This window comes from Necator americanus, chromosome V, assembly GCF_031761385.1.
Source record: "Necator americanus strain Aroian chromosome V, whole genome shotgun sequence".
In the NCBI taxonomy this organism is placed as follows: Eukaryota; Metazoa; Nematoda; class Chromadorea; order Rhabditida; family Ancylostomatidae; genus Necator; species Necator americanus.
In genome coordinates, this window is record NC_087375.1 from 21,005,248 (window position 1) to 21,032,172 (window position 26,925).

General features: G+C 40.3%; 10 protein-coding genes across 12 annotated transcripts; 1 reads left to right on the forward strand and 9 right to left on the reverse strand.

Moving 5' to 3' along the window:
* Nucleotides 1-498: 498 nt before the first annotated feature.
* On the reverse strand, nt 499-7,652 carry RB195_014642 (uncharacterized protein; the record flags this gene model as incomplete). The annotated part of the gene is made up of 2 exons (XM_013435924.2): nt 499-623; nt 7,574-7,652. 2 exons carry the CDS (start codon nt 7,650-7,652, stop codon nt 499-501), a joined length of 204 nt encoding a protein of 67 aa, XP_013291378.2.
* A 7,362-nt stretch (nt 7,653-15,014) lies between these two features.
* On the forward strand, nt 15,015-15,251 carry RB195_014643 (uncharacterized protein; the record flags this gene model as incomplete). Its single annotated transcript, XM_064205000.1, has 1 exon — nt 15,015-15,251. The coding sequence occupies one exon, from the start codon at nt 15,015-15,017 to the stop codon at nt 15,249-15,251; it is 237 nt and encodes a 78-aa protein (XP_064060881.1).
* A 2,286-nt stretch (nt 15,252-17,537) lies between these two features.
* RB195_014644 (uncharacterized protein) lies at nt 17,538-18,095 on the reverse strand (the record flags this gene model as incomplete). The annotated part of the gene is made up of 1 exon (XM_064205001.1): nt 17,538-18,095. The coding sequence occupies one exon, from the start codon at nt 18,093-18,095 to the stop codon at nt 17,538-17,540; it is 558 nt and encodes a 185-aa protein (XP_064060882.1).
* A 132-nt stretch (nt 18,096-18,227) lies between these two features.
* Nucleotides 18,228-18,863, reverse strand: RB195_014645 (uncharacterized protein; the record flags this gene model as incomplete). Its single annotated transcript, XM_064205002.1, has 1 exon — nt 18,228-18,863. The coding sequence occupies one exon, from the start codon at nt 18,861-18,863 to the stop codon at nt 18,228-18,230; it is 636 nt and encodes a 211-aa protein (XP_064060884.1).
* On the reverse strand, nt 18,228-21,883 carry RB195_014646 (uncharacterized protein; the record flags this gene model as incomplete). Of its 2 annotated transcripts, XM_064205004.1 has the most annotated exons (4): nt 18,228-18,813; nt 19,461-20,060; nt 20,118-20,208; nt 20,731-21,883. In XM_064205004.1, 4 exons carry the CDS (start codon nt 21,881-21,883, stop codon nt 18,228-18,230), a joined length of 2,430 nt encoding a protein of 809 aa, XP_064060883.1. The 2 variants fall into 2 exon arrangements, with proteins under 2 accessions (XP_064060883.1, XP_064060886.1); XM_064205003.1 differs by lacking the exons at nt 18,228-18,813; nt 19,461-20,060; nt 20,118-20,208 and having other exon boundaries at nt 20,561-21,883.
* Nucleotides 18,893-20,224, reverse strand: RB195_014647 (uncharacterized protein; the record flags this gene model as incomplete). The annotated part of the gene is made up of 1 exon (XM_064205005.1): nt 18,893-20,224. The coding sequence occupies one exon, from the start codon at nt 20,222-20,224 to the stop codon at nt 18,893-18,895; it is 1,332 nt and encodes a 443-aa protein (XP_064060885.1).
* Nucleotides 21,884-22,183: 300 nt separating the features above from the next.
* On the reverse strand, nt 22,184-22,834 carry RB195_014648 (uncharacterized protein; the record flags this gene model as incomplete). Its single annotated transcript, XM_064205006.1, has 1 exon — nt 22,184-22,834. One exon carries the CDS (start codon nt 22,832-22,834, stop codon nt 22,184-22,186), a length of 651 nt encoding a protein of 216 aa, XP_064060887.1.
* Nucleotides 22,835-23,196: 362 nt separating this feature from the next.
* On the reverse strand, nt 23,197-23,541 carry RB195_014649 (uncharacterized protein; the record flags this gene model as incomplete). The annotated part of the gene is made up of 1 exon (XM_064205007.1): nt 23,197-23,541. One exon carries the CDS (start codon nt 23,539-23,541, stop codon nt 23,197-23,199), a length of 345 nt encoding a protein of 114 aa, XP_064060888.1.
* A 325-nt stretch (nt 23,542-23,866) lies between these two features.
* Nucleotides 23,867-26,877, reverse strand: RB195_014650 (uncharacterized protein; the record flags this gene model as incomplete). Of its 2 annotated transcripts, XM_064205009.1 has the most annotated exons (3): nt 23,867-24,246; nt 24,307-25,490; nt 25,694-26,877. In XM_064205009.1, the coding sequence occupies 3 exons, from the start codon at nt 26,875-26,877 to the stop codon at nt 23,867-23,869; spliced, it is 2,748 nt and encodes a 915-aa protein (XP_064060889.1). The 2 variants fall into 2 exon arrangements, with proteins under 2 accessions (XP_064060889.1, XP_064060891.1); XM_064205008.1 differs by lacking the exons at nt 23,867-24,246; nt 24,307-25,490 and having other exon boundaries at nt 25,570-26,877.
* On the reverse strand, nt 24,284-25,309 carry RB195_014651 (uncharacterized protein; the record flags this gene model as incomplete). Its single annotated transcript, XM_064205010.1, has 1 exon — nt 24,284-25,309. One exon carries the CDS (start codon nt 25,307-25,309, stop codon nt 24,284-24,286), a length of 1,026 nt encoding a protein of 341 aa, XP_064060890.1.
* Nucleotides 26,878-26,925: the final 48 nt, after the last annotated feature.

A 26,925-nucleotide genomic window follows, 5' to 3' on the forward strand; every position in this document is an offset into this window, starting at 1 on the left:
CCTTGAACTACTACGCCAGCTAAATTAAGATACTAGAAACGAAATGTGGTCCATTAGTTCTATACCAGTTGGTGTCATCACTGGAATTACAGTTGTTCATAGATGATATACTTCTTATCTTTTTCGTTATCTTTAAATACACTACATCTTCCAAACAAGATCAAATTTCAGCCTCTGATGATTTGTTTTTTTTTCTTTGTTAGACTTGCTGAGAAAGTTACATCTGAGTTGTTTGGTTTGATTTTTTTATATTCATGTTGTTATACTATTGTGCCTAAGCGTGGCGGCGTTTCACAAGTAACGAAATTTGAGTAATTGTCGCTTCGCCTGTGAGATTCAGTATTTTCATTGCGTAATTCTTATCGGCTAAATTATATACCACTCTGTGTATATTGGTCATATCGGGGTAGTTTAAAGAAGCAGTATGAATAGTTATTAATAATAGCATTATTTATTACTGCAATTCATACATTTAAAACACCTGCGTGAGATTGGAGCTCACGCGTAATCGATGAATTCATGGAATGGATCGAATCGTTTTGAACCTTCGCGAATTCTGTGCAGTTTAGTGAAGAGATTGAGATAACGACGTGGTCTTTCGAAATACTCGTAGAATACAAGATCTGGAATGGAACAACAGAGATTATGACGATTCCATGCTGTTTATTTGGTAGTTCCTACATTCATATGCATATCGTCATCAGGTCACAATGCTTATGGAGTAGTGTCTTGCGGCTCACTATCCTGTGAATTACTCTACCTTCGAATTCTTTAGCGTCATCGATGTTTTATTCCAATAGAATGTCGTGAGACTGGGTACATCCTAGGGACTACTTTTAATGAATGAAAAAGTTGTTTTCCTTCATGTGTGCTTTTTAATGTGTCATGCTACTCCTATTTTGTCTCGATTGGGTGCATAGTCGGCTCAAAACGACACGAAGCACTGTGCAATCGCAGAAGCCGCTGCACTACAGCGGTGCGCTTGTTGTTCGCGCCCACGTTTCTTGTGCCACTTGTTCGACTATTCGCCAACTTGACGCTAGTGGATCCACATTGGATGTCATTTCAGGTTTGTTTTCCATCTTTTCGCTTCTTATTTCTTTCTTCTACTACTTCTTTTTTAGTTCTCTCTTCTGGTATTTTCGTTGGACTTGCCGTATCTACTTTTGTTTCGGAAACCTCCATATTATTTGTGTTCTTCCTAAGTTATTGTAACGTTCTTGTCCATCTTCTGCTGTTCAAACTTTCGAGTTCAATACAAATATTAATAGGATGGGAATTTCTACATCGAAAGTAGATAGGGCAAACCTAACAGAAATACCAGGAGAGATACGTAAAAGATGAAAAAGAAAGAAATAAGAAGCACAACGATGGGAAACAAACAGAAATGATGCCCGATTTCGATCCGCATTTGGCGCACCTGGTCAAAAACTGCGTCATTCCAGCGCAACTGATTGATTACGTCTGATTCATGTCGTTTTGACCCGACCACAACACAGTTAGTAAGAGCTTCAGCACTGCAAAATCAGTGGATCAAAACTTCACAGTGCCAACCAAGGCTATTCCGACGATAAACTAGCACCAGATATGTCAAGGAGAACAAAAACTCTAATTTGGTGCATTGGCAGCTCTCCGCAGTTCAGAGTGTACATACTCGTTCATAAATCTCGTACAATTTTGAATTGAAGTGGAATACAGTGCTGCATCCCAAGCGGATTTATTAACGTCACCCTTTATCCTTTGCTCAAATACCTATTTAACTCTGTTCTCAGACTATCATATCTAAAGGCGCTGGTGATGATGTTTCGGTGGATGTTCGGAACTCGCATCTGATCGGAACAGGGCCTGCTGCATCAGACTAAATGCGCGAGAAGGAGCGAATGCGTCACACAAACGGAAACGTAAATACCACCGATTCTAATTCAGAGAAGCGAGATTCTTCATCAACATTGATAGACAAAACTAATTGGGACGAAAAAGGAAAAGAAGGATGGCTTTACAGATGGCGCCACATGACTAACCGTGCGCACGCATAACCAGTTCGGTTTAATGAGGTGCTGGTGTCTGTGATGATTGGTGTTCATTTCCAGTAGAGACGCATGCTACCATTGGATTCTGCTGGGATTAAGTCATTTAGCTCCTTCTTTCAAAGAAAGATTTTGGAAATTTGGATCGCAGTCGTGAAATTTCGCTATTGGTCACATTTTCTCAAGCTTTGCTTTTCGGCAGCTCACAATTTTTTTTTATCAAAGTGTTTACTCAGTAATTTAGGTTTATAATCGCAAGCTAAATCACTTTTAGCGGGGTTCAATTGTTTCTTCCTTTCCTGAAGGACATTTTTTTCTTAGGAAATGAAGAAAAACAATGTCTTTTATAAATAGCAAGATATGATAATATGCTATGGATGTGGTCCAGTCCGATAGCTATCAAAAAGTAACTACCTTTATGTTCGGGGATCATGAGGCACCAAAAGTTCTCTGGAGTGGCACTGCTTTCTTTTTGCCTTCTATTCTGGTGGACACTGTAGACAATTTTAGTAATTTACAATGAGATGAGAACAGCTTTGTTGTACGAAAGCTACTAAGGTGTCCTGAAAGATTTTGAATTTTTTGCATGTTTCAAGCTACGTTGAGTGACATGTATACCAGGTAGCTTTCTCCAACAAGTAAAATCACAAGACAAATACCATCACCTCGTCACTCAACGAGGTATTTCTGTGAACGAATCTACAAGCCGTTTAGTTGGATATGCAATTGATCTTGAACAGAAACTAGCAAAAGAAGCTTTTTAAAGCTTAGATGGCTTCTGTCGTGCTGTTTCACAGTCAAGATTTGGTTCTTTTTCATGATTTTTAGCTTGGAAATTGGTAAACTGTTGTAGAAGTTTCAGCTTCCGTGGTAGAACAAGTAATATATTTAAGGGCAACGAAGAATACCTTATTTTATAGTTTATAATCATGGTTTTTGATACACAGGAAACTAGCAACTCGTTTGTCTATCCTGTCAACAGCAATACAATACGGCTTCTTTTCGAATCCGTTATCCTCCCATTTTTCGTCGCATGCTTAAATTTTGGAAGACCATCATGAAATGCCCACCTCCGCGAACGCCGTGCTAGGTGTACACGCTTAGCGTCGACTGTAACAGGCTAGTGTGCAAGGCATTCTTTTTTTAGAAGATGCGGTTTAGAAACTTTTTAGAAGATGCGGTTTAGAAACTCAGTTAACCTTTTCCTTTGTTTTCTTACCTTGTCTGAAAGCATACTCTTCGATAATTGTACAACTAGAAGGAATGAACTTTTGATCAATTCGTATCGCTTTCACTAGGTTCACCTTGATCGTTTTCCAGGCACAGATTCATCTCGGTCTGGTTTTTTTTTTAAAGCAAATGCTTTTATGGGCTTTAAGGAATTGGTAAGAGTAAAGAAGACGTCAGATGGTGGTTAGATCTTCTACAATGTGATAAACATTTTCTTTTTATTTTCGACGTACAATGGGTGGGACAAGTCGTAACGATCATCTGTGCAACGAACGGTCTACATCCTGTTTCCTGTTATGGAATACCAGTCTGAACGTCCGGCAAAGCCGGGCCCCAGACTTTCTGTGGTCGCTTCACTCGCTCGTCTTCACTGATCAACAAAAAATAGTATTGTGCCGTATCTTCCTTCATCCTTTTTATTGTAAATAAAGGTGAAAGATTTCATGGTCTTCTTTCTAAATGCGTCAGTTGCGTGGCGGGTGGCGGTGACGCAGTCGCTAAGAGGTCCGTTGTAGCCATACGGTCGAGGGTTCGAAACCGCCCTAGTGCAAACGAAGCCTTTCATCCCTCCGGGGTCGATAAATTGGTACCACACTTGTCTGAGAGGATAAAAGCACTGACTTGGTCATCGGCTGGCCCCCGCAATTCATTGTATAGGCCAACACGCGTTCCAAAACCTCAACGATTACGACTTCCAGTAAAACGCGTTGGCGCATTTTAAGTGGATTGATACGCCTGTGACTTTATCTGACTTTTATAGCTGCAAAATGGGGTGCGACGGGTTGACCGGCGTCAGAGAATGGTGCGCAATAACTTCATTTGCATGTCGGAAAGGCAAATGGGACGTTGCAGCCGTTTCACAGCCGTAACCGCTGGGCACGTTGTTTTCGATCCTTATGATACCTCCGCACGTCTAATTCCTTGCACGTCCGCCTCGAGCTGGTAACATGGCTCCATAAGAAAGTGGAAACGTGCATGCAAACGGCTACTTATATAGTAGCCAACAATTTACATGACCTGATATGGAATGTTGTCTTTATCAGTACGATGATATCTTTCACGTCATTTTATGTTAAAACATCATTTTCTGACAACTGTTGTTTGAAATCGGGAAGAAAAAGCATACTTCGAGTAATGCTTTTAAATTTTTTCTGTGATATATTGGTAAGGAGTGTTTGAAGCTGAAATTTGAATGTCTTACAAATGTAAAACTGACGCGTTCATAACGGAGACCATGAAATCTTTTACCTTTATTTACAATAAAAAGGATGAAGGAAGATTGTTAGCGATTCACAAATCTAATTTCACAGAAAACGGCACTAATACTAATTTTTGTTGATCAGTGAAGGCGAGCGAAACAAACACCACAGACAGTCTGAAGCCCGTCTTTGTTGGACGTTCAGACTGGTAAATACATAATGTGATTAAGCAGTTGCATAAATTGAAGTCGCAGGGAAATTTTGAACCCGGGAAGTGTGCCAGAGAAGTAGTTGAAGATTAGAGGAAATGAAGGATATTTTAGATTTCAAAAGAGTCTTAGTCACCGTAACTTTGAAAATAAATAGTTTGTAGCTCAATATATGGCTCAATATATTCCATTTCCTTTTTGTTTAACTTTTGTCAGAAAACTTCCTACCTTCCGCCATATACTCACGCCTTGGCGCACCCCAAGCGATTTGGTTAACGCGAGACACTTCACTCTATCTTTGTCATCGAACTGGAACGGGAATTCCAAACAAAAGACATTCGAATTTTCTCCTCAAAACCCGACATGCCATTTTCGGCGATTCCCCAATCAAGAAGATCATTCACGGTGTGAAAGCAATCAAAATGTACCAATTATAATACACTTTTCCCTCAACTCTCCAATAACTTAATTCATTTGAACATCAACAAGATAAGGTTGGACGATAATGTCTACCAAACAGAAGCAAAGGGCAGGTGTTGCGCAAAAAAAATTGCTCCAGCATGTCAGTTAAACTAAAGCCAACCATGGTCGATAAGCTGGAGCCAGAGCAAGACTTGTTCAAGAGAGCAAAACATGACTTGATTCATCAGTTAGTCTCGTCAAACCAGTGTATACAAGCCGACACGCTTTTCAAACGACTCTACGTTGAAGTCACACAGAAGAAGGAAAGTTGAAAAAATCCTATAGAACTTTCAGAAAGAACTGGTGATGTCAAATGAGGGCAGCGAAGAACCCATGGCTGTCTCCCGAGTACCCTTTTATTGGTTATTTGTTCAGGATTAAAAAAAAAATCCAGTGAAATGTACCACTCGAAAGTGCATCTACTCAGTTCTTCTCTACGTGAAAGAGCACTGTCATAGCCCTTTTATGAAAACCTCACCAATTCGAAAAAGTTGCCTGATGACGCTGAAGTTTTTGGAGCGAATATTCAGTGTCGTCTTAGGGAAGGTTTTAGGATGACACTTAGTTTTCAAATATTAAAAAGTTTCCGGAGATGAACTCTCATGTTCACAAATAAGATTCTTTTAGCATTTTAATGATAAAAATTTTATCACAACAAACATAATTAGTGCGAGTGTAAACGTTCACACTTAAGAAAAAAAATTTCAAAGAGAATTAGTCATCGGTGATCGAGAATGTCGAGATATCATTGTTTTTGTTTATTTTTCCACTTATTTGTTTCGGACAGTGGTAGGTATTCCACTGGAAAGAAAAAAAAGTTATTCTTTTAGCACGAACCGACCACCCCTTTTTTAAATCCAGCATTTCAGGAAGCAGTATTAAAGATCTTCAGTGATTGTGGTCTTCAGTTTCGTGGTCGATTATTGACCAACGTATCAACTTACAAAGTCGCTCAAAGCAAGCAACCCTGTGCATAGCCTTTGTAAGAGAATTGGCATAAAGAACTAGAGTCGTGCTTATGGCAGTCATCTCATTCCACCTCAGTTTCTCATTAAAATGACGCTGAAGTTAAGATACACACAAAAAGTTCCCTTTTAGCCTCCGTCAGACATAATTTTAATTTTGTTGGTTCCCTTAGTCGGAGGACGTATGTAACACTCGAAAAAGTTTGACACTGTGTTGCATGCGCCAAATCCCTAATTTTATATAAATTTGTCTTGATTCGATGGGTAAAACAACGATTTCTTCAGCGAAATTGGGTGTAATCTATTTATATTTGTTGGTGTTGTTCATCATTCAACTATTTCGGGGTTATTCTTGAGGTAATTAGTGAATTCCAAACATTTCGTATCCCTTTAATTTGAAATTAATCAAAGTGAATGAGAATTCGAGTGAACCTCGTCTAGAACTCAACAATCTTTTTTTTCGGTTGAAAAATTACAAGATTAGGCCGCGATTACGTTACTATCAATAACTTCTTCTGTTGTGACTACAATAAAAAGCTGTTATAATTTCATTAGAGTGCTCTATTGACAACTTCGATTCACTTAACATTGGTAGAAAAAAAAATCAATAATAAAGGTACACTTCAATTTGCTTTATGAACAATAGAATGAGAAAGATATATATCACGTATACTTCACAATTCTCAATCCACTACTTTTAACTGAGTTCAAGTTTCAGATGACCTATCAAAATCAGGAATGAGATGTTGACGTGCCAACTATCCGATGCGCAACTAGTTGTCCTTATACATAAGTATTATGATGAAATTTTTGTGGATATTTCTATTCGTAGTATTTGTAGTTTCTAAAAGGATTTTTAATCATTGTGCTGTAAAACTGAAGTGATCTTCCGCAATGGAAATTGAGTTCAGTGTTTGATCATATCATATATAAGGTAGTTCTAGAAGTATTGAAACGGAATCGTAGGAGCAGTGAAATATTTTTGGGCCCTGCGAAACATGTTAGTAGGGTTTTCCTAACACGGAAAGCAAACCCTATAAATTTCTTCAAAAATAAAAAAGGGTTTTAACTTCGCGTACGAACGCTAGGCGAGGTTTTTAAAAAGAAAGAACCCGTTTTTTTCCTACATTCTTCATAATGTACACATGAGAAAATTATGGTGGTGAGGAATGAAGTTCTACTTGGATATTGTTGTTAGTGCAATGACAAGGTTCTTGCTTCAGTTAATGAGATTTATTTTATTATTATTTTTTATCTTTTATCCTCTCAATTTTCGAAGAGTGAAATATCATTAGAAAAAAAACCTTTCTCAATCACATGTGGATATTGACGAAGATATACTCATATCCTCTTTGAAATCTTTGCGGTTTAGGTTACATTGAATAACAAGATATTGTGGTCACCATATGTCCAAACGTTTAAAAATGATGGTACATCTTAATCAAATCTTTGAAAGAGTTATATTGTTACGACCGACCCACCTGCCATAAGAGCTTGTGGCTGTGAAGAAATTAATCCGACGAAGACTGCCACGAGCAGCGGGAACAGCGTCGTGTACATTGCTGCTTTCGTTTGACCGCACCCTCTCTGAAGGTGCCGCAAGATGAGGAGGAGCCTGTTGGTCTGCAATGCAAATTAATACTCGGTGCTCCTGATGTTCTGTCCAAGAAGCACTAGAAGTTGGACAATTTACCGATTATCTGAGCTCTTACGTGAAATAAATATCACAAGTTACATGAGAAGCACCTAGACATCTCGGTAGCTACAATAATCCTTACGATTCCTTCAATGTGCACTCTATCAAATAACCTAATTCGCTTGCTGGCCAGTCTAATTCTTATTGAAATTGCTTGGACTGCTGGAAAATTTTGTGGATTTTTTTTTATGAGGATTGATTTACTGTCTTACCTCGTTGTAGTTCGTGATTGCATCACTGTCCGATTTTCTTTCGTGCAGTAAAAAATCAAAGCACCTAGAGTAATGAAAACTAATGTTTTTTTTTTTAAATTTGGAGTGCCCTCGTTCAATCTGATTCGATTTAATTTAATTCAACTACAAAAATGCGTTTTACTGGATTGTAACGTAAATTTTCGCCACTTTTGTATTTTCTTTCCTTCATTCGAACTTCTAGTAATTTAGGAAGACGGACATAGTCGTTTAAATGAATTGTCTTCCTTCTAAAAAATTATCACCACAATTTTCCAACAACTTACTTTTACTTTCGGGCATTTGAAATGGAAATTCGAGGCGTCAAGAAATCCCACTTCCGACACCTGCTTTATTTCATGTTTCACAGTAATCTAAGAGTTGTCGAAGCAGCTCATGACATTTGTGGACATTTTAAAGGAAGGGTGCTGTAGTCAAGGACCGTCCGGGATTGGTTCGCCGAGTTCAAAATGGAGATTAATCTTAACAGTCCTTAACAGTGAGATCCACTCGCTTCCAGCGTAGAAAGGAGAGCTTCTGGAATTGAGAGTTTCCATGGACAGGGTCAAGCGTGTAGCTGGGAAAAAAACCCTCCTGGTAACCACCTCCTCCATAGAAGACCCTCCAGAAAACGACCCCTTCTTTCTCATTCTTTCTAGTTTAGCAGCACATATAGCAATGAAAAATTAATTATAATAAACTGAACTAAAGAAAAAAATTGGACGCTCAACAAATAAATCAAATAATATAATATGCCAAATATTAATAAATAGTGCTATGATGGATATTATTACAAAGTGCCGCAAGTAAAATAAAAGTACATAATATTATATAGAAGCCACTGATAGGCCACTGATAGGTCACTGTAAGGAAAGATTAATGAACCATTATTTCTGCAAAATGAAAAAAAAAATGGAAAAAACAACTGGAAACGATGGAGAACACGTTTTAGTACCATTTAGTACCAAAAGCGAAAAAAAATTACTGAGACGAACATCTCACAGGCAGTTTTTCTGAAATTGCGTTCAGAGCACAGTTCGTTGGAAAAAGGTGTTATTTAGAGGTCATTTTAGTGATTAGAACCAGGCCCTGTTTGGGAACTACTGCTGAACTGGTCGGATTTCAGTAGCTTTAAGTAAATATGAATAACGGACTACAAAAGAAACGGAGGAAAACAAAGGTGGCTGATTTCTGTAAAGGAAGGTTTGCGCTATAAAAGGGTTAAAATATGTTTTTGAGGGACCATCTGGTTTTCTTGAAAGCTAGTTAAGAAAAAGTAGAGAAATTTAGCATTTTTCTCAACTTTTTCTCAGCTAACTTATGAGAAAACGAAAACTCTATCAAAAATATAGCAAATTTTGAAAACTGCCTGGAAGAAAGAAAAAATGGGTTTTGATAGCGGAAATCTTCCTCTGCAATATGCTTCAAGCCAAAAGTCATCTTTATAAACTACGAGCAGAGTTATTGGACTTTCTTTGAAGTCACACAGATTTTGACGCGATTACGGCAGCGCATTTGAAAAAATCGACGCCATATAGATGCTATTTAATAGAGCACCAAAGAAAACCCTTAACGGCAAGTTTTCGTCCACGTAGGTGTCATGGTTCTCTCAAAACCCAGTTGAGAAAAACCCGAAAAATTGAGGCACAATTTAGGATTGTTCTCAACTAGGTTTCAGAAAAACAAGGGAAGCTAGAGGCACCAAGTTTAGGAGGAATATAGAAGATGTATCCCTTTACAAAACGCAACCAGCTTTATTGAATGAAATTCACTTTGAGCGTCGATATTCAGAAACTCTTAGATGATCTTTTTTCGCTCAGTAACAGCATCGAAAATGCATTTTTGAGTGATAATAATACATTCGTTACTGTCACTCTTTTAGCCCTCGTATACTAAATGCAAAAATACCACTTTTGTTAAGGACTGATCCCTGACAGTCGCAGTAAAAACGGCGATGCATCAAACGCCGTCGCGTTGCGTCGTCAAACGCTCAAGATTATTGGCCTCAACTAGCTTCAGCCGATTAAGTACCGATACTCACTCTAACTCCTTCCTTCCTACTCAATATTTTCCATTTTCTTGGTGGATATTTTTAAAAAACAATTGACCTAAAGCAAAGCCGCAAAGCTGCGTTCAGAACGCAACTTGTACAATTTACACACCTTTTCTTGCCTTCGTACTTATGATTCCTATCCTAATCCATATGTCCTTCATTCATTTATTATTTCCCCATACTAGTCCCGGACCAAAAGGTGTAAAAGTTATACCAGCAAAATCTCTAAGAAATACTTCACGCCATCTATTTTTCTAACATTTGCATGCCTTAATATGAGCTTATTTGAAATCGACAATCCCCTCGTCTTTTTCTCCTTGCTCTCTTCATTTTTCTCCTCTGCTGACAAGCCTTCCAATCTCGCTCCTCCGACACCCCACTTAAGACCCCCTGTTGAGAAATTCTCAACACACGCTTGACCCTGCTTAAGGATTTTTTTTGCTGCTAAGATAAACTCAAAAAGTCTCTATCCCTGTTCGTTCCATTGTAGGCAGTGTGTCCCGATGTGAAGTTCCTTGGGCGTTTTTTGGCAGTTCTGCCGTTGAAATCACCAAAAAAATCCTGTAAAAGATCTGTGAACTTTCTCTATATCCATATAGAAAGGTTCAACTCCTTCTTCGCAGCTTGATGTTGCAGCGTGAAAAACGTTCAAAGCTATCGTTGGATCACATCTTCTAATCTGATTCGGGTATGGGTATTTGAGTACGGGTCGTAAATTGCTCGAAAGAGTCGATGTTTTTTGCCATAGTCGTGTTGACGAGAACAGAACGGGTCCACCTACTCCCATACAGTGGAATGTTCCTAAGAACAGTTCTTCTCTAATTTCATGGACGGGATTTATTGGGTGGCTTTCCTGGTTTGAGTTATCAGATCTTTAATGCCCGTTTCCGATGCAAGCGTGCATGCGTCGCAAGTACAGGTCGTCATCGTACTTCTTTTCCGTTTTGGTAGCCTAGATGATTGTATGTATGTTAACTGCTGTAAACTTGAAACAGTTTGAAAGTGGTAGCAGCTATCAGCAGTCATTGATAAACATTGACTGGTTAGCATCGATGCACCAGAATAGGAACCCCAAAATGATCGTAATCAGAGGTAAAACAACTCAATTAGTGAACTTATGTAGCGCGATCCCCTCTAGTTCAGTGTTCCTCTCAGCAATTGCTGCTTACAGACGATGATCATAGACGAGAAGATAACAGATAGGTTGTGGTGGGAAAATTAGTGCAGAAAAATGGGCTACAAGATAATTGCAGGTTTTTTCTTGCTACTGCGACTAATTACACGAATAAGTCGAGCACTTTTAACCGGGCTAACGCACCCGCGGCAAATTCGAGCACTGATGCATACGCATACTTCTGCGCTAGCTTGAACGAAGACGTTCTGCGTCAACGATAGCAGATCGGAGTGAGAATTATTTCCTTTCCACAAGGCATGTGTCGAAAACGTAACTAGCCTTTTATTATCTTGTTATTATTTATCTTTTTCTTAGCTGTTCAAGAAGATACATTCTTTGCATGTGCAGAACTAGTGAGGCAGTACTTGGCTCAAATCGTTCTGCCTTTATACGGGATCCTACTGACAGTTTCCTTAGCAGTTTTGTGAAAAATGCTTTTATTCCCTCCTTCCTAACGATCATTTCTATCGTATTTCATGAAATGATTAAAATAAAGTAAATTTCAGATGAGTAGTTACATTACTTGTGAAGACAACGAACTTTCTTAATTTTCAATGTGCACTGATTGAACAATCGGTGCTGTAACGATCGTAAGATCATTAGCTGAATGTTTTAACCTCTCAGTGTGTGATCTTTGATGTCCTTGACTTTTGATTAGCTCTTCAGAAAGACTGCTCAATAAAGTCACTAATAAAGTTTTTAAACTTTTGAAAATTTTAGTTTTTTTTAAATATTGGTTATAGTGAAGATCTAAACTGTTTCTTCGAAGTCATTCGAACACAATAATAAGAGCTTTATGGAAATAGAGTTACTAGTCGCCAATTTCTTATCAGCACTACTTTTGCTTCATATTCTTGGTGAGTGATTTCACTCTGATGGCACACCTCATATTTTTTGATCTTCTTTTTTTAAGTCTGAAGGTTCTAAGACTTCAAAGAACATATTTATGATAACATTTTCATTCCACATGAAAATCAGTTTAACGAGATTACGAAATCTTGGCTTTCACGGTGTACTGGAACACATTGGGCTCTCAGTTGATCTCCGAGATCAGATCATTGCATCATCATTAGCCATGGGATGTTTTTGCCTTTAAATGTAGCTACTCCCTTCAACTACAAATTAATTTTGAAAAAAAGTATTATTTTTTAATTATTTCGCAAACGATAGAGAACAGAGCGAGGAAGAGCTGACTTCCAACTACAAAGTAAAAGAATAAAGTGCACGGCGTTGATCAATTCCTTTAAGGATGCGACTGCGCGTTCGACTTCAACTCAGACCTCGTTTGAGGTGGTAGCGGATGTACCAAGTCACTGTTTCTGATGATAACGCTGGTACCAATTTATCGAACCCGAGGGATGATCGATTTGGTTCACGCTATGATGGTTTTGAACCTGCGTTTTCTGCGATTCTTGAACTGGAAAGGAGAGATGACTGAATTATAAAGTGTCCGCTTTGAGCAAGATAAAAAAAAAATACGATTTAGAGTTCTGGACTGATCTTGTCCCTTTTATGTCTGCGATTATCGGCAAATCATGAGAATTTCCTCAAGAAAGTGTCCAGAAAAAAAAAGGAACTCCCCGCAAACTCACACGATTGTTTGTACCACAAATGTATCGCAAAACTGGACCTGTAACAGCTATATTTTAACTGCAAACAAATCAAAGGAAATTCAAGATCTGCACTCATTGACCTCCTCTTCAGATCTCGTACTACACCTGGAGTGCCAGGTGCCAAGTAATAAATCTCTAAATTTTTCTGAGCTATTCTTTTGACTTTTTCTCAAAACATTAAAAGTCCTTGAGAATAAAACAGTAAAAAAGTAGCTACAAACGAAAATGATATTGAAGACAGTTCATTTTAGTTCTGGCTAATAGAGCAAATCTCAGCGCGGCACAAACATGCCGAGATGGAGATTTATTTGAAGATTAGAAAGGTGTTCCACTAGATTTTTGTCCACGTAGCTTCAGAAACCCTGCACTTTTCAAGAAATCTGATGAATTTTCTTTGTCATTGCCCTATGAAAAAGATATTTTCCATATGTTTCCAAACACCTCTACATTTTTCTTAAAATTTTTCATTCTAAGAAACATCAATTCTATAAATTAGTTGAGGCTATCAATGTCTCCAACATTATTTCCTCTTCCATGATCTATCTTCAGTTAACGCCAGAGAATAACTTTAGTATTTTTTCGTTACGGTCTTTACAAAGATTCGTTTCTTATTTTTAAGTCGTTGTTGGTATTTCTGTATCTCTTAGCAGAAAATGAGAAATAATATCAAGGAATATTCTTCGTTGCAAAACACGAAATCAAGTCTGGGCTGAACGACCAACATGTGAAAAGGTCGCGTTCCTTCTTAGAGGATTTCCTTAGTTCTATTTCTCTCAATCGTTCTACTAACAAAGAACTCTGTCGAATCAGTATCTGATCCGAAGATGGAAAAACAACCACATCAATGTTTATGTTTAGGATCGTTTGTTTAGGATAGCCAACTGGAAAACGTACCAAATCTCCGTGAAAACATCATCTTTTCAATTTTTTCTCTTTCAGAGTACCCCTTCTCGCACTCAATCTATGTACTGCTCAGTACTTACATGCATGCCCTACCCAACAAATTAGTTCCATATCATATAAAGCGGGCATCGTTTATCACAATTATTCTGATGAGTGCTTATTACCTGCGCCAAACGAGCCAGTTATCATTCCACCTTTTCTCTCCAAGAAGAAGCTCAAATATCAGCCTCGGATTCCAACTGCGTAGGTGTTTCGATTCAAGACTGAAAATAACAGGGCATCCGTTTAAAGATACTGTTGATTTCCGACGTAGAGTTCTTTCCAGCAGTATGCACTGTCACATAGTTTCTAAATATCACAGCGCGAATGCGAAACAGCCGTACAAGTCCTAGTGCCAAGCCTGGAACACCAGAGGCCATCTGCTCAAAGAAACTGCTTTGCACATTTATTGGGCTGAACTGAAATTCTTGTCACCACTTGTCATTTTTTCTGCTTTATTTTTTTTTACTCAGCTTACAGTAGAGATTAATCAATAATATAATCATCATTACTGATTGCAACAGTGTCCTACCTAATGGGCAGGTCAGCGATCCCTTTCTCCCAGAACTGGGGAGACTGCAAGTCAAAGAATTTGCTGACCGTCCGTTTGACTTCTTCAAACTTGGTGAAGATTTTCTTAGCTAAAAAAGTCTTGAGGGTTCGGAATAAGTGGTAGTCTGAGAGGGTAAGGGCGGTAGGATAGGGGCATGGGGCACCGTCTCGCCTAACTCCTCCAGTTTTTCATGGGTCTCCTCAGCTATATGCGGCCTAGCGTTACCGTGGAGGTGGTGCACCGAAGGTCGTCTCGGCCGTTTTTTCTCGAACGACCGATGCGAGCGCTTCTGGAGTTGACTAGAAACTATATGAAACCGGTGACGGTGTAGCCTTATGGGAGCAGCTCATAAAACAGCATTCTCCTCGAATCCCATAAGCAACAAAGGAAACACTTTTTGGGGTGGAGGTCCGATTTGGCTTGCGTCGGCGAGTCTTCTCCTCGAGAGAGCCACAAGGCACGGTGCGTATTAGAGTCGTTGTGGACACAATTCTCATCTCTAGTAATAAGATCTTTGAGAAACTCCTTTCGATGAGGGCGAGGAAGGAGAGATTGAGAGATGGATACCCAGGTAAACCGGGTGCTATCTGTCAAGGTGTGAGGTCCATCGAGCCAGCACTTTTCTGTAGCCGAAAGCCTGTAAGCGACAAAAGACTGTTGAATGGCTTCACCCGAGTCTCGTCGCAAGACAGCGGCTGTTGATCACCAAATCCTCTTTGACAGCGTCGAGAATGGCGGAGTCTTCGACAGTGTGGGGGCGTCCCGGCTGGAGCTTGTCTTCGAAGTTGGTGTCTCCTTTTGCAAAGCGGGCAAACCAGCGTTGGATAGTCCTGATGGTATTCTGCTGTTGATGTCGCGGGCTACTGCCGTTGCTCCAATGCCGCCACGTCATTCATAGAAGATGATAGCTCGAGGTTGCTCTTGCGTAACTGACATCGTGATTAAAGTTAAGGAAGGCTCCTCGGTTATATATATATATATATATATATATATATAATATATATATATATATGTACATATATGTATATATATGTATACATATGTATATATATACATATACGTATTGTGGAGAAGCTTCGAAAATTTTCTACAACTACAAATTGGGTCCGCCCAAAAATGGAATGTTGCGGAAATTTTGAAAAATGGGTAATAAGACTTTCTGTCCAACTTAATACAAAATAGTTGGAATAAAACTGTGTAAATTGGATTACCTTCCTCGTACGGATGTTTTTAAAAAATGCTCTATCGAGTGATTCTAGTAGCAATCCACTAGATTTTATTTCTCGTACAGATGGTATAGGGTTGTCTTATTGGATGATTTTAATAGCAGTCTATTTCGAGCAGTTCTATGACATCAACCCTAGGTCTCTGATTCCAAAATTTATGGATGATATTTCGCATGATATTTGCTAAGTACGTCACGAATTTAAGGTAGTTGGATAAAAACCAAAATCCAGACTTGCTACGAAACTCCTTTGAAATATAAAGTTCGTTCGTAGCCCTTTGACAGAGATATGAGCAAATTTTCACTCGGAGGATTACTACCCATTCAATACAATAAATTTGAGTGGAATTAACTATTGCTTGTTCAACCGATGTTTTGTTGTTTTTTTAGCCGCTAATATCAACAACATATTAACATCTATTGAAGACGGAACGCTTAATACGGCTCCATATGATAAGAGCAGAATTTTACCTCCGTTTCATCGTTTTATGGAAAAATTTGAGGCAAGCTGGACATTTTAGTTGAAAACATTAGAGCAACTGCAATTAGATGGTTGTTCCAGATATCCTTTAAATATGGAATCAGTTTATGTATCATGCCAAAGACATTGTCTACGCTTGGAACAGCGATATTTTGCTTCTTGAATAATCCGTTGAGGTTCAAAGCTTATGGGCGGAGAATCAGCACTGAAAAATGGGCAACCAGGTAACGATTAAGGTTGTGGTTTTCACAGTTCACACGGTTACATATGGCTATGTAAATGCTGTCCGCAAAGTTTATTTTCTTTTTTGAGACTGAAAGGATTTCTTATATCCTCCTGTTTAGTTTGTTGGTTGTTTCAAGTCATGTCTTAGCTCATTAACCATTAAATATAACTTAAGAAGACTTTTTTCTCATTAATATCAACAAAAACTTCGTATATCCTTCTTCATACCTCAATTTCTCTTCTTTCATTTTTTTTTAACGAGGAACTGAGAATCAACGCAGAAGCAAGATGATTCCTTGATATTCTGCAGAAGAGAATTTTAGTAAGCAGTAAATAGGAGCACAAATGTATTTTAGAGTCTTATATAACCTCGCACTTGTGAGGAAAGAGTGAAGAAAAGCAGAGTTCCTCTACACTTTGATGCTTTGCATTCTCACAAGTTTCGACCTACTTAATCGATAAAATGACAAAGGATGTATAAACTGACCGTGTGGGTCGTACAAAAGGAATTTGTTCAGACACTTTTCTGTGAGAATAGGTTTAGAAATCCTTGCGCCTTTTTGAAAGCAGCATACCGTAAAATCGAAGCTGAGAAAAGATGGTTGTCCCTCGCGCTGGCGGATGCGGCGCATGTGCCCGGGCTTGCATCCGTGGCACGACTTCAACCGCCAAATAGTTAAATTCGACCGACAAACCCGGTTCCCACACCATTTTTCAGGATATTTGGGGGGGATTGAGAATTCGCTCACGCTTGTATTGTTGGAGTACTTGTATGGGCTTCGGTAGTTGACGGTCTCGTCTTATGTGCCACGCGGGATACTACTTAGCAACTTTATTTAGCACCACCTCAAGCTTGGGTAATTAAACCATAACATTAACAGTAACTAAGGCAAGAAAAGCGAGCAAATGATTAACAGTAATAAAGGCAAGCAATACATGAAGGCAGGAAGAGCTAGCAAAATTATAAACAACATTAAAAGCAAGAGAAATGGCACAATGAACTTTCTACGGCTATTTATATGGTACATTGAGGGCGGAGTAGACTGTTATGATGTCCTGTACAAGCTAACACAAAGAAGTACTCGGTTGGTCTGTAAACATCTTTGTCCATTGAATCATTTTTTTGCTACTGCGAGCCTAAGGACTACAAATTCGGCCGCTAGACTGCATCAACTCAAGTTACATTATGAATCATCGACAGCTAGGCATTGCTATAAGACACAAGAAACAACTATTGAGCTAATTAAGTAGTATCACGTTCGTGATACTCCCATACGGCATTCCGAGGCTCGGTGGAGTGTGTCCAGATAGCGTGTACATCTGACCATCCTCTGGCGTTCTTTTGCTGTTCTGTACGTCGGACAGCTGTCACTGTAGTGTTGGCCCTTGACGTCGCAGAAGGCACATCTCAGGAAGCGGTCTCCGTTGCGCAAACTGCTATGGCGCGAGAAGATTCGGTTTGGCGTTCGTGATGATTTCTTAATTTGCTGAAGGAGCTCTGCCATGCGACCTCTTATCCATTTCTTTCGTCTTTGAACATTGCAGTGAGGCGATCTCGACGTTGACCTTTGCATTTCATCATTATCTTTTCTTCCAGCGTTTTTCGATGTCTCTTTATCCTTCAGGTGCTCCGAGGGTTCGTCTCCTTGGTGGACTTGCACATTCGGTTGACTTTGCACCTCTTCGCCATCTAGGTCCAATAAGTCCTCTTCGACATGATCTTCAGGGGGTTTCGTTTGCTCGTCGATTCTCACTGCTGTGGAATCATCACGCATTGGAGTTTGCTCGCATTTGTGAGCTGTCGACATCATGTTTCGATGTCTGTTCTTCGTGTCTTCTGGGAGGGCTTCGAACGCTGTTAATTTTTCTCCAAAGCGTGTGAATTCCTATCTGATGATGTTGCCAAATTCTTCCATAAGTCGCTGAGATTCAGTGAAGGCCTTCTACATTTCCACGTGGATGTTCTGGTGGTTTTCATTTTCAATCTGTTTTATCGCCTCATGCATTTCCGTTTCGATGCTTTTCTGAAGCTCATCCAGGAATTCGAGCTCTTTCTTGGTGAATTCATTAACGAAAGCCGGCTCGAGTGAGATACCGTCTACTTCCTGATCGTAAAAATCAGTCCTTGAACTCTCGGGGACGGATTTTGCTAGTATTAAGAATCCGTATGCCTCGTAGCTCATGGCCATTCCTTGCACCGTGCTTATTATTTTCTCTCTAGTACATTGCGCCCTCATTTGTAGGTTCTGTACCTTGTACTTGTACAAGGTAGCTTCCCTCTTCGCGAAAAGAGTTGGACGTTGTCCAAATAGCTCTGCGCATTCATTTGATAAATTATTGGATCTCATAATGTGGAGAATTAACCGAACGAGTTGTTTGATTTTTCTTTGGACTTCGCGTTCCGTTGGAAGTGTTGGGGCCAAGCGAACGCAGGCTCGTTTGTATCGAAGTTGCTCAATCAGTCTTTGCTCCTCCTCCTTGCGCCTTCTAAGTAGCTCTTCATAGGATTGATCGTGTGTGTTCGTTGTGCTAAAAGCGTATTGAAAATTGTATGTAGTTGATAACTTAGCTATGTACATGCTATAGTTGGATTGCACTTATTCGATTGTTACAGTGTTTTCGTCGCAATATTTTGCTGCGATGAACTGCACCGTTTAGTTGAAAAGACATGCTTGCAGGAGAAACATGCAATGTATATGAGAAGTTTGATGGCATTGCAGGCAATTCTAATTAGAGTAGCGGAGATTTTGCACAATAGACGTCCACATGCAGTCGTGAGATAAAGGTAACTAATCAAGAGTGCCAATCCTACGATAAGGACTGTTAAGAGGACTGTTTTGTACCATTGCCAGTACACATCGACTATGTGTCCAGCATCAGGCCACTCGAAGTCCGACGTTACATTTTGTGTGTGCATACTGATTTCTTTGAGTCTTGTTTGTAAAGTATGTGTATATTTCAGAATGCCTGTGATGTCAAAGTATTTCGTGGTAGAACCGCACATGATGGAACAGTTAAGGTGTACACGTGCATTAGGCAGAAGAAAACGAAGCGTAGATTGTTCCTTGTGGGGTGAACGGGGGATAGTGAACGTGTCGACGTCGCATTCTATTTCTGCATAAACGGTAATCGAACTTGAAGAACAGGTTACATTTGCACTTGCGCCTCTGTTGCACCTGTAGCATCCATATATGAAAGTGTTGTCAACTTCGCAGATCTCGTCCGTGATATCGACTATGGTGTCTTCTATGGTTTCCTTTATGTTGATTATGATATCGACCGAGATTCCTTGATTTATTTGCGCCATGACGTTACTATAATACTCTGTAATCTTTAAGAATGGGAACGTTATGGGGAGGACATTTCCTATTTTCCGGAAATTTTTGTTAATGTCCTGGTCTTGGCAGTGACATTTCACCTGGTTCTCGGCGGGATCACATTGGCAGGAGTCGATGAGGTTGCACTGAAGAGATTGTGCGGCCTCCAATGAAGGACACTGTAAGTGTGGGAGTGCCTCAGATGTCCACAGAGAGGTGGTATGTGCGTTTGAAATGAACTTTGTGTCTAGGATTGAAAGGTATGGCCATGAGAGCACGCTTAAGGTGACGTCCATAGATGCTAGTTGTACTGGTACGTTACGTCGCAGACCGAGCATGTAGGTGGTGAACGTTTCACCTGTTGGTCGTTTAATTTGCACCTTTGCTTTTACCCTCTCCTGCCATGGGGAACATGTGAAAAGCTCATAGACATCATTGTCTGTTGGAACAGCATAGATCCTGTAGAACAAACAGCTAGAGCTCAAATAGAAGCAATCGCATCTTGGGCCCCCACACGATTCAAGACATCTCGTTGTGCCAGGGTAATTGTTGCCGATGGAGAGCTCCGGAATTAAGCTGCTGGCCTTGATTTCTGCACATTTGTTTTCTACACAAGACCCCATATGGCGACATCTTTTGCTGCCTATCACCTTTTGAACAATGTTTCTTGTGTATAGTAGAGAATTTTTCTGGCACAGTAGTTGAAGATCTACCCAGTAAAATCTCATTTCAAGAACTGTGGAATGATTGCGTTGTAGTCGAATACACGCACCCCTCTTGAATGGATTTATTTTTAGTACTGAGGCTATTTCTGCTTTGCATACAGTATGTCCGGAGGTTTTGGCACAGTTTTTTAAGTGATGAGAAAAAACGTTTACTGTTTGGCATGTCCAAGCAGTTACAATTAAACCACATAAAGCAAGAGCTTCCAAAAGCTGGTGGTACCGTTTTCAATGTCCTTATTTAAACAAGAAGATTTTTGGTATGTTTGTGAAGATCACGTATAGTATTACATAGCACATTGTGTAGATTCTTTGTAGTAGTATTCTGATTGGAAGTCCAGTTGTTACCGAAACGTAACATATGGTGGAGCAAAGTGCAATGAGTAGGTATAGAAGAAATCCTGCACCGGTTATTGCAGCTACTGGCCAGCATTCTGGATTGAAGATGTTTTCTGAGCAGAGTGTGCATTTGATGGCTACACAGAACGGTTGTGCTGGACCCGTAGTGTCAACTACTGTGTATTTGTTTGCGGTTTTAATTTTCCATCGAGCTTCATAATTATATGGGAGATCACTAATAGGAATTGATATGACTTGGTGGATTGGTGGCGTGTTCTCAGTGATGCAGTAGTTGTTCACGCAGAGTTCATAAGCTTCGGTATTATTTGGGGAGTTAACGTAGACGCCTTCAGGTCTGCATTCTATCATATGGTATGCTGACGAGTTGTCATTTGACGACGAAGTCGGATTTGTTGGTGACCCTGCTACTATGGCTGTAGTGACGATAGCCATTAGAAGTTGAAGATAGTTTAGTGGAAGGCAGCTTGCTGTAAAAACTTGGCTTTTTGCCGTTGAAGGAACAACGCGATACTGATGAATTGATCTTGGGCGCAGGTTATAGCGTGGATGTTCACGAGTTAGGTCTTGCACCTCTTCTTGCAGGTGGATTGCGCTGTCTTGAGTATTATCATGATCGTTTTGTGTGGACTCCTGAGATCCGCTTATTTCAAGTGAGACCAGTTGATTTACCGGTCGACGTATGAAAGTGTTTTTTCCGCAGAAGACTTCAACTTCTCGTATTTCACCGTCGTTACTTTGCACCAATTTTGTAATCCTTCCTAATTTTGTAATCCTTCCTAACTTCCAGTTGTTTCTTTTCTGACAGGAGTCCATTATGAGAACGACTGTTCCTATGGTCAGTTGACGGTTGCATCCTCTTTTTTTGCTCATGTGACGTCGGTGTTGTTCTCGCAAGGCGGTTAGGTATACATCCTTCCATATTTTCCAGTAGCTTTCGGAAAGAGCGCACGATGATTGTGGTGCTCCAATTGTCTGTAGACGAGTGCTGAGGCGGGCTGCCTCACTAGATGGGTAATAAGATGGATCATCTTGACTTTCCTCGAAATTTGTGAGTGGAAGTGTGATGTCTATCTCGTTCTGGATAAAATCGATTGGGCGCAGAGAAAGCAAAGTGTCTTTATAATCAGTTTCTTGGTAAGTCAGTGGTCGTGTATTGAGACATGCTTCAATTTCTGTCAGTAAGGTTAGTAATTGATCCATTGTTAGGATACGTCGTCCAATCGATTTCAACATTGAAGTTTTTATTGTTTTTATGAGGCGTTCGTAGAATCCGCCTTTCCAATGTGAGTAAGGCGTTATGTACTGCCACTGGATGTAGTGCCACTGGTTAGTAGTTGATCCATTGTTAGGATACGTCCAATCGATTTCAACATTGAAGTTTTTATTGTTTTTATGAGGCGCTCGTAGAATCCGCCTTTCCAAGATGAGTAAAGCGTTATGTAGTGCCACTGGATGCACTGTTCGCTCATTATCCTTTCCACCTTCTGTTCTCCTGTAGCTTCAAGGCTTTGGTTCAGAAGCTGGTTTCCTAGGACAAACGTGGGCGTGCAGAAAGGTAACTGTATCTGGTTCGCCTTGTCTAGCAACGAAGCGTCGGAAGGCATTGATAAACTTTTCAGCTGTTCCATCAGGTACAAGCTCGAGGTGAATCAACCTTGTGATAGCACATGTGAATATGCATCCATATACGTTAGTTTTAACCATGTCTTCTCGAAATACTGTCATCGGACCAAAGTAGTCTAAGTCTATATGTTGGAACGTGCGCGCTCGTGTTACACGATTTGCTGGGAGATCCGTCATTTTAGGATATTTGTATGGAAGATTATTCATCTTCTGGCAGGGGCACTGGCGTACTCGTTTTTTCACTTGCTCTCGTAATCGTGCGATCCAGCACATTTGTCGAACATCTGACATAGTGTGCGGAATACCTTTATGGTATATCCCATCAGCATCGTCGATGATTAAGCGGCTCAGATCGGTGTTTGGCACAATGATGATAGGATTTTTTGCTAGTGTATCAAGATCCGACTTGTTGAGTCGTCCGTAAGCTCGCAATAAGCCGGCCTTGTCTTGCTTCAGATTCAAATTTTTACTTAGCCCTTGCTTATAGTGGTTGTTGATGTGCACTATCTGGTGATTTCTTATGAGCATATGCTGGGCATCAAGAATATTTTTTGCTGAGAGGTGATTTCCTTGTTGGTTGCTTAAAAGCCACGGAAGATGCCTGTGGAGTTTGCTTTGTAGCTGTCCTCGAAGGCGTGACGTCGTGTTTTTGAGGGATCTCAGCGCATAAGCGAGAATTTTCTTGCCTTTGAATAGGAGCTGAAAGTTGCAATCTCCAGGATGTCCGTTACTTGGTCACTGTTATCATTCTCTGTAACCCGAATATGCATTTCAATCGAAGACGGGAGTTCTTCTCCTTCATCTTCTGGAATTGAGGCAAAGTCTCGAGCAATTTTGTTCTCAGTAATCTGTTTGAGAGTGTATCCTGTCCACCAGATGTGAGCTGAGAACTAATCTTTCGTTAGACCTCTTGTACCACAGTCTGCTGAGTTATGGTTTGTGTCGATGTAACCAAATTGTACCAAGATTTTCAATGAGTTTAAATCTCGTACAATCGTTTGCACCTCTTTGATGCGGTCTGCTACAAAGACGCCACTGGAACGAGTATTCGGTGATGCGACCCATTTCAGTGCAATATCGGAGTCAGATAGAATAAGGATACGATCAATATGGATTTCATTGGTGAGACTTTGAATGACATTGAAAGACAATCGTGTTCCAATGGTAATAGCATTTAGCTCAAGTTTCGGGATTGTGATTTCTCGTTTTGCGTCTGGTACTTTCGACTTGGCCATCAAAATATGATTTTGTGTCGCTAGATAGATATATACATGCTGCCATCGCTATAGAACTTGCATCTGTGTAGGTGATGAGTGTATACCTTCCGTTGGATTCAGCAATCATTCGAGGAATTTTACGCTGGAATCCGTTGATGCTGCTTATGAGTTTGTGCCACTGCTGCGTGTCTTCCTGATTCAGTGGCTCGTTCCAGTCGTATTGGTATTTCCATAGTTGCTGCTGAAAGTGTTTAGCCTTGACTAGCAAAGATGTATACCATCCTAAGGGATCGTATATTGAAGCAATTTGTTGCGCTACCGTGCGTTTGCTCACGAATTCTTTTTACACTATAGAGAGCTTCAACATGAATTCGTCGTCGATGGACGTCCACGGTATCCCTAACACCTTTGGGTTTTGATTTGACGACTTGTCACAAGTAGCAATGGAATCTATAATTTCTGTGCTGTTGGAAACGAATTCGCGCAAATTCATCTGTAGTTCCGAGAAGATTTGCTTTAATTGAGTATACTTTCTTACTGCATCTTCTTTCGTTTCAGCACGAATGAACAGATTGTCGACATAGAGATTAGCCGCAATTTCTTCTGCAAGCTCCTTTTCTTCGACAAAATTTCTTAGGTGATAAAGAATAGTTGCACTTAGTAGAAAGGGCGATGCGTTGATTCCGAATGTTACTCGAGTGAATCGGTAAACAGCAAGGTTCTCTGGAGTTAACTGTTCATTGATGTTTTTTATCCAGAGTCACCTAGTTAAATCTCGATCACTCTCTTCTATGCGCACTTGGAGAAATGCTTTTTCTACATCTGATATTAGTACATACTTTGCCGTGGGGAATTGTAATAGTATGCCGTACAATTTGGGTAGTATAGTTGGTCCTTGGTGTACTACGTCGTTGAGTGATGGACATCCTTTATAGTGCGCTGACGCATCGAAGACTATGCGGAATTTGGTGGTTTCTTTGTTTGGAGTTATTACGGGCTGGTGGGGTAAATAATGTTTTTTAGCGGCGGATGAGTCTTTGCCTTCGTCAACCTCTTCGAGGATGCCTTTCTTGAGTTGTTCTTTGAAGACAGCGTCGTACTGTTGAAGAACATCCGACTGATCACTGTACTTTTGTAAGATGCTTTTCAGTCGCTTCCATGCTAACATGCGGTTATCTGGCAAATCTTCGTATGTTTTCTTGAATGGAATTTTGACGTAATAGCCGTCGTCTTTTCGCTGGATCGATTTGTTGAATTCCTCCAGTACTTCATTATTGATCCTTGCTTTTTCTTCTTTTTCGGGACCGGTATATTCTTTCCCAGCGTTGTTGGTTTCAGAGTCCCAGTGCTGCTCCCAGTGGTCCATGTTGTTTTCTACTTTGGGCATGTTTATGAGAACTGGAAGCCGATATGGAATGGTGTTGTTGGGATCAATTTTTTGTCCTGTTATCATGTAGCCAAATTTGGTAGGGACGAGAAGTATTCCTGAAGGTAGATTGAAATGTGGGGCTTCAAATTCAATGAAGTTCCACAATTGGTCGCAACCAATAAGAATTTTTGGTTGCGCCTTGGTATTTTTAGATGGTGAACAGACATGGAGGCCTTTGCGACGGATGTATTTTGTGTCTTCTTTATCCATTGCACCTTGAGTGAGATTTGCTGTGAGAGTGTCATATGTGAAGAGCCGCAGCGTATGCGGCACTCCTTTTGCATCCCAAATGTTCAAGTGTGTGAGTGTGCATTCAATATCTCTGTGTTCAGGTGTTCCGAATGTGCTTAATCTCATTGCTGTTCTGCCACATTCTGGAATTCGGAGTTCCTTTGCGAGGTTAGAATCGATAAAGGATCTATTTGCTCCAGTATCAAGCAGCACTTGCACCTCTTGGAGCTCCTTTGTTGACGGATGTATAACTTTTAGGGAGCCGGTCAAAAGAAATATTTGGTCCCCCTTTGTTTTAGAGATGCGCCTGAGACTGTTAGAATTGTTTGACGTACAGCAGGTTTATTTTCCGGGACGGTTGAGGTTTTCACGCTTGCTATGAAATTTTATGTTGTCTTTTGAATTTTTTCATTCTTTTTTGTGGCAGCATTCCTTGAATTTTCTGGAATTGATGAAGGTGTGGATTTGAAGCACGTTGAAGTATGGTGCTTTTTGCCACAATGCGCACACCCTCTTGATTTCCATTCTGGGGTATTGTGGAATTTTGACCCACAACCCAGACGTCGCTGCATCTTTTTGAGGAAATCAATCCTTTCTTTGGGAAGCTTAAGTTTTGTGCAAGATGTTGGCCAGTGTTCCTTCGATTCACAATAGAAACAATACGGCATTCGTTTTCTATCCTGCCAAGGATTTGGTTTTAGTTTCGATGGAACATTTTTCTGCTCAGTTCTCACCGGCAGGTTGCGTTCAATCTCTCGCTCTTGCCGGATAACTGTTTCAAGCGTTTCCATCTGTGTCTTGAGATTCAAGACCTGTTCTGCGGGTAATGAGACTTTTTTCTCTAGTACCCTCCTCTGGATATCTTGCCTGAATTTTGCAAGGATCTTGGACAATAACCATGAGCTATCAAGATTCTCTCCTTTGCTTTCGAGCTGCTTAGTGAGAGATGAAATCTTGTCGAAAAGGTTGCACTGGTCCTGGAGGTCAGTACTTCGTGCAGTCCAAGTCTCTAATCTTTCATGTAGACTGGTTATGATTGCAGACGTATTGCCGTACTTTTCCCGCAAGTGTTCCAACACTAGGAGGTAATTTGATGCAGTCACTTGAAAGCGTTCTGCAGACTGTCGTGCCTCTCCCTTTAATGCTCTCAGTAAGTAATTGAACTTCTGTAAATTTGAGAGCGGGAGTGAGTGCAATTCCCAGAAATTGTCCCATTGCCAGCTTTTGCCGTTAAATTCTGGGATAGGAAGTCTGGGTAATTCTACGCGGCCCACCGGTGTTTCCTGATTTTGCACTCCAGGGTCCGGATATACTTGTACTCCCGTTTGAGTTCTCATTTTCGTTGTCAAGATATGTTTTTGCACTAAAAGACGCGCGAGAAATGTTTCCGTTTCGGAAAGAAGTGTGTTGATTTTTTCGATGTGTTCCGAAACGCGCTTTTCTTCTTCACCTCCTGGTGGCATTTCTATGCTGTCGACGGTTTCGGCAAACGCGTAAATGGCCTTTTGGAGAGAAGTTTGTACAGTGCGAATATAAACTAACGCTGAGTCTATTTCGCACATTTTTGCCGCGAAATCTCCTTCCACGGCGGATATTTCGGTTTCACCCAGACTGGCATAATTTTTGAGGGCGTAGGCTAGCACATTAAATTGGCGAGTCACGACCCCTTTCCGGATTTTGAGAGAAGTTGCCATTGAGAATGTGGATATACAGATCTATTGTGGCAATGAAAGATAGTAATT